The sequence below is a fragment of the Juglans regia genome, chromosome 14 (genome assembly GCF_001411555.2).
Source record: "Juglans regia cultivar Chandler chromosome 14, Walnut 2.0, whole genome shotgun sequence".
Classification (NCBI taxonomy): domain Eukaryota; kingdom Viridiplantae; phylum Streptophyta; class Magnoliopsida; order Fagales; family Juglandaceae; genus Juglans; species Juglans regia.
Genome location: NC_049914.1, coordinates 3,750,336 through 3,767,249, shown reverse-complemented (window position 1 = coordinate 3,767,249; position 16,914 = coordinate 3,750,336). Strand labels below are relative to the sequence as shown.

The following is a 16,914-nucleotide window of genomic DNA, read 5'->3' as shown; positions in this document are numbered from 1 at the left end:
TTAATGTATGTTGCATTCTGGGGGTTTAGAGCCATGCCTATGAATACAATAGTCATAAACCAAGTACTTCTTCCTCACACCCAAATATTCTTGTAACTGCTTTGGATTTAATTTCCAGTAATTCTTCCCATTCCACCAAGAATTGGAACCAAAGCAAGGAGTAGCAATGGTGTTGTTCTCGGCAACGCAGCCATCAATGTTGAACCCCTGATAGTAGGCTCGGAAGGGCCCTTGACCCCAATTCGGTGGCTTTCCATGAGGAGATGCCCATGGTGCTGTCCACATGGTTGCCTCTATTTGCATTGCTTGCACCGGGAATTTCACTCCAATATTTTCCATATTCTCAAACACTCGTATAGGAACACCATCCACCAACCACCTGTAATTATTAATATTTAATATTTAATTATAATCTTATAAAATAAATAAACATATTATAAATAAATGAAGAAAATGATTAGAAAATAAAACAAATAAAATTAAAAAAGTAGTACTATATGATGAGACTAAAAAAAAATGTAAATCTACAAATTGATATGATTTTATATATATAATATATTAGATCTATTTTATAATTTAACGTACCAAATTGAGAGATCAATGTAATAATATTACATAAGAGTGTACTTACACAACTTGATGTTGATTCCAAAGAACATGGTAATCATGAAAGTCTTTAGTCGGATCAAACCAAAGATTGATTCTTTGCTCCCGACTACCTTGGCCGTTTGTGAATATATTTGTCTGCAACAAATACGGCAGTGTTGAATTTCCCAAAAATTCAAAATCAATCTCGTCATGGTTATTTGTATATGATCTTAGCTGCAGCAAAAAAAAAACCCCAAAATAGGATATATAAGCACTAAAATATATTCATTAAAGTAGAAGTACTTTGATATCATGTATATATATATATGTATTATACGTAGAAGGTTGTGATGATTGATGTGGAATCCCCAGGTGGGAGCATTATCCTCATGCTAAAAATTCCAGAACCATAAGTCTTTAAAGACCTAAAACCAGAACCTGTACCACATGCACAAAAACAAAACCAAATTAGTTAAGCAAAGAGAAAAAGAGCCATGCATGCATGATGTTTTCTCCTTAATTTAGACATCGAAAACTAGATACGTACTGCATCCATACATCATATAATTTTCATAGACATGCACGCTATATATATATATATAATATAGCGGTGCCAATAGCTTCGTAGTTATGATATAATTAGTGCATGCACGCACAAACTGATCACGCATGCATGCATCGATCTATATATATATATATATATATATATAGATATATACCCGCATGCGCACGCGAATACATGTAATATTGCAGCAAATTACGTACGAAACGATACTCGAAGATCAAGATTAACCTGAAACTTGGTCAATGGAAAGCTGAATCTCTTTCCCTTGGTTAAGAGACTGGGTATGATCTTGTCCGTATAAGATAGCGTAGTTTTGCGACCAAGGAACATCAGGCCGTGCAGCAGTACTTGACTGCCCGGCAGCAGCGAGGAGAAAGACAAGGAGGCAGATCAGCAGAAATAAATCCATGGAAGAAGAAAGACAAGAAGTATAGCTAGCTTTCGATCATGCGCTGTGTTTATATAGTGATCATAGACACAACCTACGTATACGAAACTATTTAAGGTCCTATATATATATATATATATATATATATATATATATTGTATATTTGATCGTAAAAACAATTGAACACAAGCTGTTTGACACAATGTCTCACAAAGCGTGAGAGCATATTGGACAGCCTTTCACTATATATATTTACCGTACATATGTGTGAATGAGAATTAGAAATTATAGTGTAACGTTACAATTGAGGAAAAATTGGAAAGTATATGAGTTTCCATCTTTGTATTTTAGCCGTTGGGTATCTTTGTTTCCATGTATGGCTTTGTAGCCGTTGGGTGACTTGTGTATGGCTGGGTTTCCATGTATGATTGGGTTTCCATGTAAGGCTTAGTAGCCGTTGGGGTGATTTTTTGAGTATCTTCAATAGTCTCCCGCAAACTGTGCCGAGATAGAAGGCCAAGTTTGGTGCGTAAAGAATAAAGTGCAGGACGTCCAAGAGGCTTGGTGAAAATATCGGCAAGTTGAGAAGAGGCCGGAATATGCCGGGTATGAAGAAGACCAAGAGCAACACGTTCTCTTACATAGTGATAATCAATCTCGATATGCTTGCTTCGGGCATAGAAAATGGGATTGGCAGTCATATGTAGAGCACTGAGATTATCACAGAACAAAATAGGTGCCGATGGAAGAGTAACACCAAGATCACGTAATAGAAATGAAATCCAAGTAATTTCTGCAGTGGTGCTCGCCATGGCTCGATATTCTGCTTCAGAGTTAGATCGGGATACGGTATTTTGTTTCTTGGCAGACCAAGAAATGCAGTTACTGCCTAGAAAAATGCAATAGCCTGTGGTGGAGCGACAAGTATGAGAACAACCTGTCCAATCTGCGTCAAAAAATGCATAGAGATTAAGTGTAGAATGTGAGCTAAAATGAATACCGATTTCAAGAGTACCGTGCAAATAGCGAAGGATGCGTTTTACCATTTTGTAATGAGCCATAGTGGGAGAGTGCAAAAATTGAGATACAAAATTAACACTAAAGGCTAAGTCAGGGCAAGTAAGGGTGAGATATTGAAGTGCTCAAACAATACTCCGATAGTGACCCGGATCTGGAAAAGGGACATCACTTGTGAGTCCTTTTGTTTTGGGCATCATAGGTGTGCCCATAGGTTTACAATCTTTCATCAGAGTACGATCCAAAATCTCTAGCGCATACTTAGCCTGAGATAGTGTAAGGCTATCTGAGTTGCGAGTTACCTGAATTCTCAAAAAATAATGCAAAGGACCAAGATCTTTCATTGCAAATTGTTCCCCAAGAGCATGAATGAAAGTAGTGAGGTGAGTGGGGTCTGAATCCGTGAAAATTATATCATCAACATAAAGTAATAAATAAATTGTGCTTATAGATGAATTATAAATAAATAATGAAGGGTCAGCGGAACTACAAGTAAAACCATAAGCAGTTAAAAAATTACTAAATTTATCAAACCAAGCACGAGGTGCTTGTTTTAACCCATATAATGCTTTATTTTATTTGCACACATGAGAGGAAAGAGTTGGATGGATAAAACCTGGAGGTTGTTCCATAAATATGTCATCTTGAAGGTCACCATGGAGAAAAGCATTCTTGACATCGAGTTGACGAATGTCCCAATTATGGACAAGAGCAAGGCTGAGGACGATCCGTATGGTGCATGGTTTTATGACTGGAGAGAAAGTCTCCGTGTAGTTGACACCATCAATTTGGTGGAATCCCTTGGCAACAAGACGAGCTTTAAGTCGATCTAAGGTACCATCTGCCTTGATTTTTGTTTTGAAGACCCACTTGCATCCAATAACATTCATTTGAGGTTGATGAGGTACAAGTGTCCATGTTTTATTCTCATGAAGGGCTTGAATTTCTTCTTGCATTGCTTTGGTCCAACCTGCCTGGTTAAGAGCGGAACGGATTGTCTTGGGTTCCTTGGGGAGTTCGATTAGGGAATGATAGTGAGCATACTTGGGATTAGGTTTGCGGATCCCAAGTTGAGATAGAGTTACCATGGTGGGATGATGAGGTTGTGAGGTGGGTGGATCACTATTTGGTGGAGTAGGGTTGGTTGTTTGAATGAGGGGTGATTCTTGCATAAGCGGCAAAGGAATGTGGTCAATCTCATGTAGTGTGGGAATAGGCGGTGAAGGAGGTGCCTGCATAGAGGAAACACTAGAACCATCCAAAGGATTAGAAGGTAAATTGTTAGTGGAACGCCAATCAATAAAGGTAGATAAAACTTGATCACCAGGGGAGGGAAGGTGAAGATTTCCAGGTTCGATGAGATGTAGGATGATAACATTTATAACCTTGATGTTTGTCACTACAACCCATAAAAATACAAGGAAGGGTTTTGGGTTCAAACTTGTTTTGTTTAGTATCCAAAGTATAGGGATAGCATTTTGAGCCAAAAATCCTAAGAGAGGTATAATCCGGGTGGTGACCATAGAGAAGAAAAAAAGGAGATTGAAGTTCTAAAGTAGAAGAAGGGAGCCGATTTATTAAGAAAACAGCAGTTGAAAAAGCTTCGACCCAAAAACGTTTAGGAACGCCACTTTGAAAAAGTAAGGTCATACCAAGTTCACGGATTGTACGATGTCGTCGTTCTACTGAGCCATTTTGTTCGAGAGTGTGAGGACATGAATATTGATGAAAAATTCCTTGGTTTTGAAAATGCAGATTTAGTTGATGGCTAGTGAATTCGCCACCGCCATCGGTTTGAAAAACTTTAATTTTTTTGTTGAATTGTCTTTCAATTAATTTTTCAAATAAGAGAAATGCATTAAAAAAATCAGATTTCTTTCGTAAAGGAATAAACCACATATATTTGGTGAAGGCGTCAACAAAACAAGCATAATATTGAAATTTTCCAACAGATAAAACTGGAGCAGGTCCCCATAAATCACAATAAATTTTATCAAACATATTGAAGTCATCATGCGGAGATTGAAAAAAAGGAAGTTTGCTCATTTTTCCTAGTTGACAACACTCACAAATAGTGTTGGTTTTAGGTTTTCCAATAACCGAAATAAGACCTTTAGATCGTAAAACTTGAAAAGTGGAAGCTTGAGGATGTCCCAACCGTTGATGCCACACTTCTTCAGAAACTGTACGAAAGCGATTTGAGAAGTGTGCTTCAAAGGGTGGGGACAACACATATAAATTACCCTTCCGTCGGCCGTTCAGTAAAGTGCGGTTGGTCGCCCTTTCCTTAATAGAAAAACCAACATCATAAAATTCACAGTTATAAGGATAATCAGAAGTTAATTGACTAATTGATAATAAATTTTTTGCCAAGTCAGGAACAAGTAAAACATCTTTTAATTTAATACACGAGTTACCAGATTTAATAAAAGTGTCACCAATGTGTGTAATTGTGTGAAGACTATCATCACCAATGAGTACAACATCATTACCAAGATATTGACGAAGATTAGAAAGCATACCTGAATTACCTGTCATATGGGCAGAGGCACCTGTATCAGCTGTCCACTCGGTATCATGAATATTATTTTCGAAGGTCATGACAGCCAATGCTTGAGGAATATCATTGGGTTGAACAGCACGATCTAACCGGTGCCAACATTTAATTGCGGTATGCCCTTGCTTCCCACATATTTGACAAGTCAGAATACGATTATTTTCTTTGACATTTTCATGGACCGTTCCAGAATGTGGTCCGTGATTTTTGGGCCCACTGTGTTGACTGTGTTGATGGCCTGGACGTGCCACTTGTATGGCTTGGGAAAAACCACGTCCACGGGAGGACCAAGGTCTCCCTTTGCTTTTGTCGTGACCCGTAGCATGACCATAAAAGGCAGAGTGTTGCGCATTGTAACTGTCGTGCAATTGGCTCCTCGTTTCAAAGCCCTGCAACAGCGGCACCACCTCGGAATAGGAAGGCATCGGTGGCTTGAGCGTGGTGGTGGTAAAGGGCTCATATTTGGGGCCGAGTCCATTGAGGAGAGCAAACACCTTGAGTTTATCACTCACAAGTCGCCCGATCGCTGCAAGATTATCACAAATGGATTTAAAATTTTTGAGATGTACCTGAAGAGAAACCGAGTCCTCCTTGCTCATGTAGGTTAATTGCTGAGTGAGTTGAAACTCCATTTCTTGGAAATCCTGGGCATAGGCTTCTTAAAGAGCATGCCACACTTGATAGGAGCTGTCGAGGCCAACAACTAGACCGAGGGACTCCTCGGACAGAGTACCGTTGATCCATCCACGAAGCAACCTGTCTTCCTTCCGCCATTTGAGGTAAGTAGAGCTAATTTGAGGTTGTGTGGTATTTGTTGGGTCATCGTTGGGCTCATATTGGGGTGGAGGAACAGAGGCCGTGAGGTGATGCATGAGGTCTTGGCTCTCAGCCAAGGCCACGACTTGTTCTCTCCATAAGGGATAATTTCCCTGGTTCAAACGGAGAGTGACAAAATTGTTCACTGAGAGGGAAAGGGCTGCCATGAGAGTAAGACTCTCTTGCTCTCACAAGTCTCTAGATACCATAAAGACAATTGAACACAAGCTGTTTGACACAATGTCTCACAAAGCGTGAGAGCATATTGGAGAGCCTTTCACTATATATATTTACCGTACATATGTGTGAATGAGAATTAGAAATTATAGTGTAACATTACAACTGGGTCATCGTTGGGCTCATATTGGGGTGGAGGAACAGAGGCCGTGAGGTGATGCATGAGGTCTTGGGTCTCAGCCAAGGCCACGACTTGTTCTCTCCATAAGGGATAATTTCCCTGGTTCAAACGGAGAGTGACAAAATTGTTCACTGAGAGGGAAAGGGCTGCCATGGGAGTAAGACTCTTGCTCTCACAAGGCTCTAGATACCATAAAGACAATTGAACACAAGCTGTTTGACACAATGTCTCACAAAGCGTGAGAGTATATTGGAGAGTCTTTCACTATATATATTTACCGTACATATGTGTAAATGAGAATTAGAAATTATAGTGTAATGTTACAATTGAGGAAGAATTGAAAAGTAGATGAGTTTCCATCTTTGTATTTTAGCCGTTGGGTATCTTTGTTTCCATGTATGGCTTTGTAGCCGTTGGGTGACTTGTGTATGGCTGGGTTTCCATGTAAGGCTTAGTAGCCGTTGGGGTGATTTTCTGAGTATCTTCAATAGATCATGTGTCAAATTTAATATCCTATCTAGCTATGATATTCATAATTAATTATATCTGTGTGTGTGTTTGATCCCTATCTTAAATCGCATGATCAGATTAGAATAAACAGCCCTGGCATATATATTGTCCTAATCTTAATTAATATTTCTAGCTAATATAAATTAGTAGGATTTTATTTAAGTTGGGTTTTATTTTCTAGTAAAAATAGGGTTTTCGTCATGTACTGGAAGATCATAAATATATGAGATCATGATCAGTGGCCACATTATGTCCAGACGTGGGTGCTGATCAGTGCTGAGTTTTATAATTTCACACGTATTTAATTTCAGAAATTCCCTACAAATGTATGGAATTTAATAAAATTGTATAATATTTTTTTACTATTGCACTGATCACTAATTAATTAATTTACTTTTTAGATTAAAAATATATTGGATCGAACCATATTTAAAATTTGAACAATTAGAGAAATTAATTGGTTCTCACATGACAAAAGAAAGAAAAGAAAAAATTACTTTAAAACTTGGTATTAATAGTTAAAAAAATAAGCAATTCAAACTGATCTTAAACGTCACTCAAGTTCATATTATATATATATATATAGCTCTCGACGCCGCAAAATGTCTTCACATACACACACACACACACACACACATATATATATATATATATATATATATATATATATATATATATGTGTGTGTGTGTGTGTGTGTATGTGAAGACATTTTGCGGCGTCGAGAGCTCGCCAAAAAAGGTTTTGTATTAATTAGTTTGAGCCCCTCATCAGATATTACATGATACATCTAATAGGGAGTAGACATTTTTATACATCTAATAGGGAGTAGAACAGGTCGCTTGATGTAACAAGCTTATTGTACATATTGAAAATTATATACTTTTTCTGAACTTTAAAAATAATAATTTATTTATTATTATAATTATAAGAATTTTTTTTACAAAAATAATATTATATAACTTATTTGTATTTATCAATTTCTGTTAGAGTTTTGCACGTAAGACTAACCTTGTATATATTTTGGTAATAATTTGAGAGAATCCTTATTCATGATCTTAACGATCGAGCCTGATCAGGCATTCCATGTTGTTTCCTAATAAATCGAGTTGCCAATTATTGATTTGCGCAATTAACGTCTGCATAATAATATGCAATAGATTTTCTCCTTACATAAGTTTCCATGTGAGAGCTGAATCTCCCTATTTTTTGTGGTGTATCAGGTTTAGTTCGATCCGGTTTTAAACATATTTTAGAATTCACACTTCTTATTTGCGAATTGATACGGACCGATTTATCACCAAAATAAGAACTTTTATTTATTTATTTTTTTTTTGTTTCGGTCCAGTTGGTTTGGTTAATTTATAGGTGTGATTCAGTTTTTAAATTGTCCAAAGTCTAATCTCTACTCAATTATAAAAATACTATCAATTTTGAAAACTGTCGAACTCCAATCTCTACTCCATTTTTTTCTTAAAAATATAAATACTCTTCAATGAAAAAAAAATTAAAAGTATATATATTTCAGTTCGGTTCATTTCAAACCAGTTTTTAAAAATATATACTCTTCCCAAAAATTAACTGAAACGGACTAGACCGATTACGAACAAGAGCGAACCTACAAGTTCGGTTCGACCGATTTTTCAAATATTTTTTCACCTTTATTATTTTTCCCTTATTAATCTTCAGGCTACTATTTATTTTCGGCAATCAATATGTACATTATATTTGTAGGAATAAAGATAGAGTGACACGTTATTTGCAAGAGAGTTGTCGGCTAAATTTCCACGTGAGAATTTTATATTCTCAAGCATTCCCTATTTAATCAATGCGTAGATTGTATTTCTACTAATAAAGATTATTGGAATGACATAATATAAATACGGGAGATTTTCACTTCAAATTCCATGTGAAAAATTTATCCTCTCCTCACTTACCCTTTGATTTTCTAAGGCCGGGCATCTTGGACTAATCGGGAAATTCATCTTTTTATTTTTGTTTTCTGAGAATTTGAAGGCTAGCTAGCAACTTAGAAAAACCAAAAGAGGGCTAATAATTGCTAATTAACTAGTTTCATCTTGATCATGTTGGCGATGATATTCAAGTAAAGTTAGATACAAATTTCAAATAAACAAGTTTTGTATACGACTTTTGTAAACTTATGGGTCCCATTAAAAAATAATTTTTTTTTTTTTTACACTTTTTTACAAATGACTTATGCGGAGCCTGCTTATTAGGACTTAGACAAATCATTTATCTTCGTTGCTATGGGCACACAAAGGATATAAGAGGAATATTATAACATGTGGCGAGGCATAGAGGAATATTATAAACATAAGCTTCAATGTTTTGGATAAAGAAAAAGTATATTTGTAAGAGTATTGGTATTAGATTGGCTATTTTATTCATCAAATTATGAAGAATATGTAACTTTTTCACTTTTAGCTAATCATTCAAAACTTAAAGTCTATATTGGATTAGTCATCACACTCTCTATAATAATAAAATATTATTATTTTTTATTTTTTTATTTGTATAATTAATTTTTATTTTTTAATTACATCTATTTTCATCATCTCCTATAATCTCCAACAATCATATTCATTTTCACAATCTAATAAACAAAATTTCATCACACGATATCAATATTATCAAAATAATTTCATCGATCTTCAATGCAATCAAGCCAATTCTCATAAACATCATCACCAACTAATGCAAAATAAGAATAATGAATAGGGTGGTAAACAAGTTACCAACATATAAAACTATGAACATCACACCCATATTTGTGATCCAAAATAACAAAAAGCCCCAAAATAATCATGGGCTACAACCCCAAAACAAATACAACCACAATATACAAAACAACTCCAAAATGTTTCACCAACAAAAGGCTACACATCTTCAAAAGATGAAGATAGAGATGGAGATGAAAATCACTTCCTGGATTTCTCAAAAACCTCTTTTTGAAGATTCAATAAATACTCTCGTTGCACTCCATTCATGCCAACAAGATCCATTTTCATTATCTCCATATCGATCTTCCTATTCTCCGTATCATTTCTCATCTTTTTCTCTGCTAGTAATTGAGTCCTATCAGCATCCAATTTACTGGCCACTTGCCTTCTTTCAAACATGAAGACAACTCTATCATTTGTCATGCAATTTAAGGCCTCAACAAATCCTAAATCATAAGATTCTACAGCCTTCCTTTTTTTCTCCCTTTCTTTCTCAACCTTCTTGCCTGGAGGTCTCTCAAAAAAGACCTCTATGCTGTCATCTATCGCGTCATCTCCTAGTTGAGACGACTCCGCCATAGCAGGGTGTTTTCCATGTGGTTTCCTTCTCGTAGACAACATGGACACGTGTTGTTGCCATTTTGGTTGGTGTCTCAATAGACACCAACAATGTTCCATGTTGTATGTGGCCTTCTTAGTCTCTCTATACATGATTTTAGCTCTTTCAATCTAAATATGCGAATGTAACAAGAATGTTAGAATATAATTTCAGCAAGAAGATTTAGAATGAAATTTAGTTAGAAACTCATATATTGTCCTGCTCTATTGCACCACTTGGATGCAAAGATTCTACTTGAGCCACAGTAGCACAAAATTTATTTGTGCATTTTTGGATCACCGACTATCGATTGGTCAATGACCCCCCAGAATGATTTGCCATGCTAATATTTTTATGCTCATTATAATAATTGCTAATTCTCTCCCACATTTGAGAATATTTTTTATCCGTCCCCCATATAAAATCCATATTAATATTGAGCCAAGCCGACACGAGGAGATTGTCCTCCTATACGGTGAAAGACACACCTCGTTGTGTTTTCTTACTAGGTGGCCTTTTTTCACCTTCCACTAATGTTGCTTGGAGTCTAACATTATCATGGATACTAGTCATTACGGTTGTGAATCTCTCTTGTTCACCACTTTGCAATATAGTGGTAAAGAATGGATCTTCATCAAATGTGATGTCAATCCTTGATTCAAGTATAATTGTAAAAAATCAGGACTAGAATCATAAACTCTACTACTGAACAACCACCACAATCTCAAGTATTCACACATAATCTCATGCAAGCAGGTCTAATCAAACAATTGCTTAAAAACAATACTTCCTTTCAAAAAAACAAGTATATTAAACATTAGAAGCAGAGCTAACATTTACAAACAAAAATAGATATAAAGTTTCAGCACTGACCCATCTCTAATATTTCTTTTCTTGTGACTCATTACTTTTCTTCATTTACATTTATAATTAATAAATGGTAGGAGCCCAACATTATCATGGTAGCGCAAGAAAAATATGCAACATGGGCATGGTATTGCAGAAAATTCAGTTCTCCCCAAAAGGCAAGAGTACATCAACAAAAGGCAAGAGTACATTGCCTCTGGAAAGGTATACAATTAATAAAAGGCATGTATATACAATGAATGAAAGGCAATGTATTACGGATGTGGATCTCTATGGAAGTATGTCATGTATATACAATGAATAAAAGGCAAGAGTACATCAACCAGAGGCTATTGAGTACGGTTGTGGGGCGCTTTGTCAAAGTTGGTGATGCTTATGATTATGATCCATCGACACAAACCAGAAGCTATTGAGAGTACGGTTTTAACCATGCTTATGAAAGAATCTCTTGATGATCTGTTGGAAGAATCAGTTATTGTTAACTAAAGAATGGATGACAGCAATGCATATTTCCCTGTGCAATGACATACTGTATTATTATATCTGAGTGGCCTCCCTTAGCGGGCAAGAAGAAAGATTATATCTGTGGGGCCTTGGTTTTCTTCAGGAGAAAACGGTCGATATAAAATGCTGGTTTCCAATGCTTTACCAATAAGTTGAGGAGCAGAATTTTGATCATCACCACCATGAAGGATTGATGGCTTTTGATTTCGACATTGAATTCTATTTTATGCAATCCTATAAAGACTTCATATATATGGTTAATGGTGGTGAAGAATAAGGCTGATGAAGGTGAAAACGCGATTCTCTGTCTATCTATTTGTTTATTTTTGTTCTTACATTGAAAAATCTTATAAAAAAAAAAAAGCATCAACCAAAGGCAAGAGACCGAAGAAACTATCCGAGACCAACAAATTCAAACCCAAACATCAACAAAATTAAATCCAAACATCAACAAAATCAAACTTAAACAATAAAATCAGGGCTAGAATCCAAGCTAGGGTTTCAAATCAAACCCTACACAACATCAACAAAATCAACAAAATAAAACCCAAATATTAAAAATCTCTTTGAAAATTCAAGGTTAGGGTTTCGAATCTTACCGTGTGCTTGGGAGTGTCGTGCAGGGGAGTGCCGTCGCGGGAGGGAATGGTTGCGAGAGAAGAGAAATGGAGAAGAAGAGAAACAGAGAATAAGGAAAAAAAAAAAATGAGAAGAACAGAAAGAATGAAGAGACGCGGGAGAGGGAAGAAGAGAAGAAAAGAAAAAAAATAGATGAAGAGAACAAAGGAAGAGACGAGAAAGAGAAATAGGGAAGAAAAGAAGGAAGAAGAGAAGAAGAAACGCGGGAGAGAGAGAGCCAATATTAATAAACAATGAATTTAGAGCTGAAATAGTATTTTTTATCTTTGAAAAAAAAATGAATTTACTATAAGTAATATTTAGGATGAAAAGTGTTTGGCTAATTCAATTTGGGCTAACTATTGATAAAGTTATTTAAATTTAGAGATGAAATGTTATATGAAGAAACCAATATGGATGCTCTAAGTCGGCAATACTTACACTACATACTGACGTGACATGATTTAATTTATAAGAAAATTTTAAAATTTTAAAATTAAATCTTATCACATAAATGAGGTTGATTATTTGTTCTCTAGACTTATGAATATAATGGCTATTTTGATCAATTCCTGCAACTACAAAGAAAATGTACTTGGTTACATAAAATTGAATTGCAAAACACCATGTATATTCCCTAATCATCACCTACCACCCATATGATGCAATTGCGATTCCATTCGCATCTCTACCAATATATTAGCATCTCGACCAATGCCAACGACAAAATGTACTTAACAAAATTTGTTTAATGCTTGATAGTAGAACTTTTCTTTCCGATAATCATAAGCAAATACAAGAGCAACCATGCTTTTTCTTCAAGCAAGTACCCCGTCGACAACTTTTATTTTCCAGAGCCCAATATAGCGGCACGAATTAAAGGAACTTCAAACAACATACATGTCATCATTTGTAAAGAGAATTAGAACTATGTTCCTCTTCCATATATGGCAGAACACCAATTTAATCTCAAATACACATCCGCAAAAAGAAGCCCTTTAATAGCAAACCCAAGAACATTCGCAAGCAAGCATAACGAGAATGAGCCTAGGGAACTAACGGTAAATTAAACTGCGGGTGCTATCTTCCAAGTTCGAAAACATCTAAACACCACATTCATAACCAAAATTAACACCAGTTCACTTTGTCATTGGCATCAAAACATCAAATTTAGCAACAAAAAAAAGAATCCAGTGGTTCAATAGAAGCTAAGATATTGGTTCTTAAAAACACAGACTCAACCACCTCAGTACCTCCTAGGTCCACCAGCACCACCTGCACCACGACCAAACACTTGTGCAGGAATAACAGGCTGTAGTTCAGCTTCGACAAGCCCGGGGATATCAGACATGCCAAGAGCAGCAAGCATGTCAAGTGTCTCCTTATCAACCTTAATTTCATCAGTCTTGATAGCAGATTCATCGGGCACAAAGTCCATACGACGCTCACGCTCTTCTTCTTGCAGCTTCAGTGAGATGCCACGAACTGGGCCCTTCTGAATCCGCTTCATCAGGTGGGTAGAGAAGCCAGCAATCTTGTTACGAAGACGCTTCGAGGGAATGATCGCAACCTCCTCCAAGATCTTTTTGTTTGTGTGGAAGTCCAAGGTCATCTTTGAGTAGTACCTCTCAATCACCTGGCGAGAGGACTTCTTCACAGTCTTGGTCCGAACACGACCCATTTTAGAGACTTAACTGTTCCTGCTAGTAGACAGACAACAATTGAAGCCAAAATATCTAAATACCTTCTACGATGAGAAACTAGGTGACAAACAGAGAAAAGGGTAATTGACACGACTCAAACATCCAGGGCTGATTCACAAGGTCAAAATAAACATTCCAAAAACATAGCTAAAAGCCTAAACAACCGATCCTAGCACATACTTTTAATTCGAATTCAAACCCTTAAGATCACCAGTTCTTCACCCATAAATTCCCACTTTATTTTTACTTTTAATTTTGGATACCCCATAAGTTGCCAATTTAGTGATATACTTCACAGCTTTCTTCCTCAGTTACCATATTTTCTCAAAAGGCCGAGTAATTTACCTATCAACAATGCAATTAATTTTGGATACCCCATAAGTTGCCAATTTAGTGATATGATTCACAGCTTTCTTCCTCAGTTACCATATTTTCTCAAAAGGCCAAGTAATTTACCTATCGACAATGCAATACAAAGAAGTTCAACTTGTGCTCGGTGAATGTGAAGTGAGTGACGAAAAGAAAAAACTCCCGGATTTGAGATTCATCACCAGCAGCCGAATTTTCTAATTGTGTGGCGTAAAAAATAAACAATTATTGGGCTACCATAAAAAGTACATAACAATCCGAAAAATAAATAAACACATCACTTTCTCCTCCGTTTAGGCTGCCGAGAATGGTAAGACAAGAGAAGAAAAAACTAAAACCCCAATACACAGTAAAACACTGTCCCTTGTTTTCTCATTGACAAAACAGTCTGCATTAGCATATAACGGAATTTTCAAATCAGGTTTCCCGTGGGACAAAAATTAAAGAAAAAATCTATTCATCGTCTCCCTTTTCTCATCATCCTCTCATCATAGCATATACCTCATAACAAAAGCAGTCGTATGTTCCAATTTTCAGATTCTCGATTTCAATCTTTTTCTAAGTTTAACGACAAAAGATAGAGTAACCAAATTCATAGGACCAGGATCAGGATCTATCTATCAAAAGAAGCAAACACCCAGAATAAGAACAACATCAATAGAGAAAAAACTCACCGATTACGAAGAAGCCGCGGGAAGAGACTCGGATAGGGCGAGAGAGCCTAGAGGACACTGCGCGGCTGCTGAGGGAGATAGCTGGGGGGCTTACAGGAAGCGAAGGGTAAGATATAAGCGTTAGGGTTTTCAAACAGGTCACTAAATTATTATTCAGTGCGGATGAGACCACGTATTCTCTTATCATAAACGAACCAATCAGATTTCGATTAGCTGTTGACAATCACACCCCAAAATTTTTCTGCTGATTTTATTTTTTCAGAAATTTTGAACTAAAGAATTATAATAATTTACCTAGCTTGATTAATATATCGAACTCTATTTTTTTTAATATTTAAAGGTTTTTTTTATTTATAAGAAATAATATTTGCAGTCTTGAAATGTATAATCTTTACATACTCTCTTTAAAAAAAAATAGATAAATATAAGATTTACATAAAAATATTATTTTTTTAATAATAGTCTTTACTTTTTTTTAATTTGGCTTTATACGATTTTAATTTAAGTATGCAGTGATTTTGCCCCCTTTTGTTTTTTTCCATGAAGGGTCTAACCCATGACTCAGATTTAGATGGGATTGGGCTTGAGCTTGGGCTAGGCATCAGTGATATCTTGTTTGTTCACAAAAGACTATAAAATCATAAATCAACCATCGGACAACATATTAAAATTACTTAAAGCCCATAACCTTGTAACACTCTCCAAACGCAAACATATTAAGAGACCCAATGAATATGGGCCGTTGATTTGTAGCCCAAAAAGATTTGAGGCCCAAAACAAAGAACAAATGGTTGGTTTAGGTCCACAAAATCCCATATAGATCATATATCACACATCAAGTGATATAATCCGACAAGATGATGTATCTAATCGACAGATTTAACAAATCCCTTATAGGAAAAACTTTTTACAAGCATGGAAACAACATACATTATCTCAAGCAAATTTATCCTCACTCTTCGGGAAAAAAACAAAATACATATACAAAACACCAATTAAGGTAGATGAATTTGTCATTTTGATTCAAAAATATGAGATCCATAGATTTTCTAAACTAGTCGAAACGTTTTGCTAGTACAAAAATGTTGTTGAGCATGTTGTCGTGTTAGAATTTTACGGACTCAATCGCCATCGGCGATCCAAGTAGGTTGATGCTAAGGGAAATTCAATTGAAAAAATCAAAACGAAATGTCTTGTTTATTGAATTTAATGTACTCAATGGACATGATGAAAACGAAAGATCGACGTGGAAATGATATTGAGGAGACATACAAGGGACAAGAAGTGAAGCAAAGCATTTAAAGTTTACAAACATACAAAATTAAGTGTGGGCCTAAAATTCTCATTTTCGATGACTCCAAACTTAGTTGAATTGAATCATTTTTATTGCATCTTTTCGCCAACTCAAAGTAGGAATAAAGAGCCAACAATGAGATACCCAACCCAACCCAACCCAACCCCAAAAACATGACATCCACCTCATTTCATGCCCCCCTTTTTGTATCTTTCCTTTTTGGATGTAGCTTTCATAACCATTATTCATAGGTCAACTCAAAATGAGTGATGGCATGGCAAGTTGTGGTGTAAAAAAGTATCAAGTGACTTTTTGTGGTTGGTTTGATGAGAAGACCACTTGCTCAGGCCCCACTTCAACTTGAGAAAAAAAAGCTTCACTTGCCCCATTCTTGCTGAAAAAAGAAACCCTATGAATGCAATAAAAGAAGACAAAAACAACATAAAAAGGGAAAAGAAACGCGGGGGGGATATGAATTAGAGTGCTCTTCATGCCCAATCATATAAGACCATAGAGATTTAACAAATAGAGGTGTTGCCATCAATGTTTTCATCTTCCCAAACTTTTTTTTTTCTTTTGCAAGCAAGTGAACACATATATGATGTATTTCCATCATTGGGTCTATTTTTTATATTTTCCAAAAGGTGTTAGGTAAAATGATAACAAATAGTGTCACTATTCCATTTCTAATGTCATTAGAGCACTTGCTTTCGAAATGTATCTTTAAAATTTAAAGAAATATAAATAAA

At 35.9% G+C, this 16,914-nt stretch overlaps 2 protein-coding genes across 3 annotated transcripts; both read right to left on the bottom strand.

The window, feature by feature from the left end:
- LOC108984193 (xyloglucan endotransglucosylase/hydrolase protein 2-like) lies at nucleotides 1-1,562 on the bottom strand. The gene is made up of 4 exons (XM_035685348.1): nucleotides 1,382-1,562; nucleotides 926-1,026; nucleotides 632-822; nucleotides 1-379 (listed from the first exon to the last, which is right to left on the bottom strand). Exons 1-4 carry the CDS (start codon nucleotides 1,560-1,562, stop codon nucleotides 1-3), a joined length of 852 nt encoding a protein of 283 aa, XP_035541241.1.
- An 11,543-nt stretch (nucleotides 1,563-13,105) lies between these two features.
- On the bottom strand, nucleotides 13,106-15,022 carry LOC108979914 (40S ribosomal protein S17-3-like). 2 transcript variants are annotated; one of them, XM_018950704.2, is made up of 2 exons: nucleotides 14,872-15,022; nucleotides 13,106-13,828 (listed from the first exon to the last, which is right to left on the bottom strand). In XM_018950704.2, exon 2 carries the CDS (start codon nucleotides 13,804-13,806, stop codon nucleotides 13,372-13,374), a length of 435 nt encoding a protein of 144 aa, XP_018806249.1. In that variant the 5' UTR covers nucleotides 13,807-13,828; nucleotides 14,872-15,022; the 3' UTR covers nucleotides 13,106-13,371. The 2 variants fall into 2 exon arrangements, with proteins under 2 accessions (XP_018806249.1, XP_018806248.1); XM_018950703.2 differs by having other exon boundaries at nucleotides 13,106-13,825; nucleotides 14,872-14,999.
- Between the last annotated feature and the right edge of the window lie 1,892 nt (nucleotides 15,023-16,914).

Excerpts from the sequence above, each read along its gene's own strand:
- LOC108979914 (XM_018950704.2), bottom strand. The coding sequence starts at position 13,806 with ATGGGTCGTGTTCGGACCAAGACTGTGAAGAAGTCCTCTCGCCAGGTG.
- LOC108984193 (XM_035685348.1), bottom strand. The coding sequence starts at position 1,562 with ATGGATTTATTTCTGCTGATCTGCCTCCTTGTCTTTCTCCTCGCTGCT. Across the intron at positions 1,027-1,381 it reads TTCCATTGACCAAGTTTCAG|GTTCTGGTTTTAGGTCTTTA; the intron begins GTTAATCTTGAT and ends CATGTGGTACAG. Across the intron at positions 823-925 it reads CAATCATCACAACCTTCTAC|CTAAGATCATATACAAATAA; the intron begins GTATAATACATA and ends TTTTTGCTGCAG.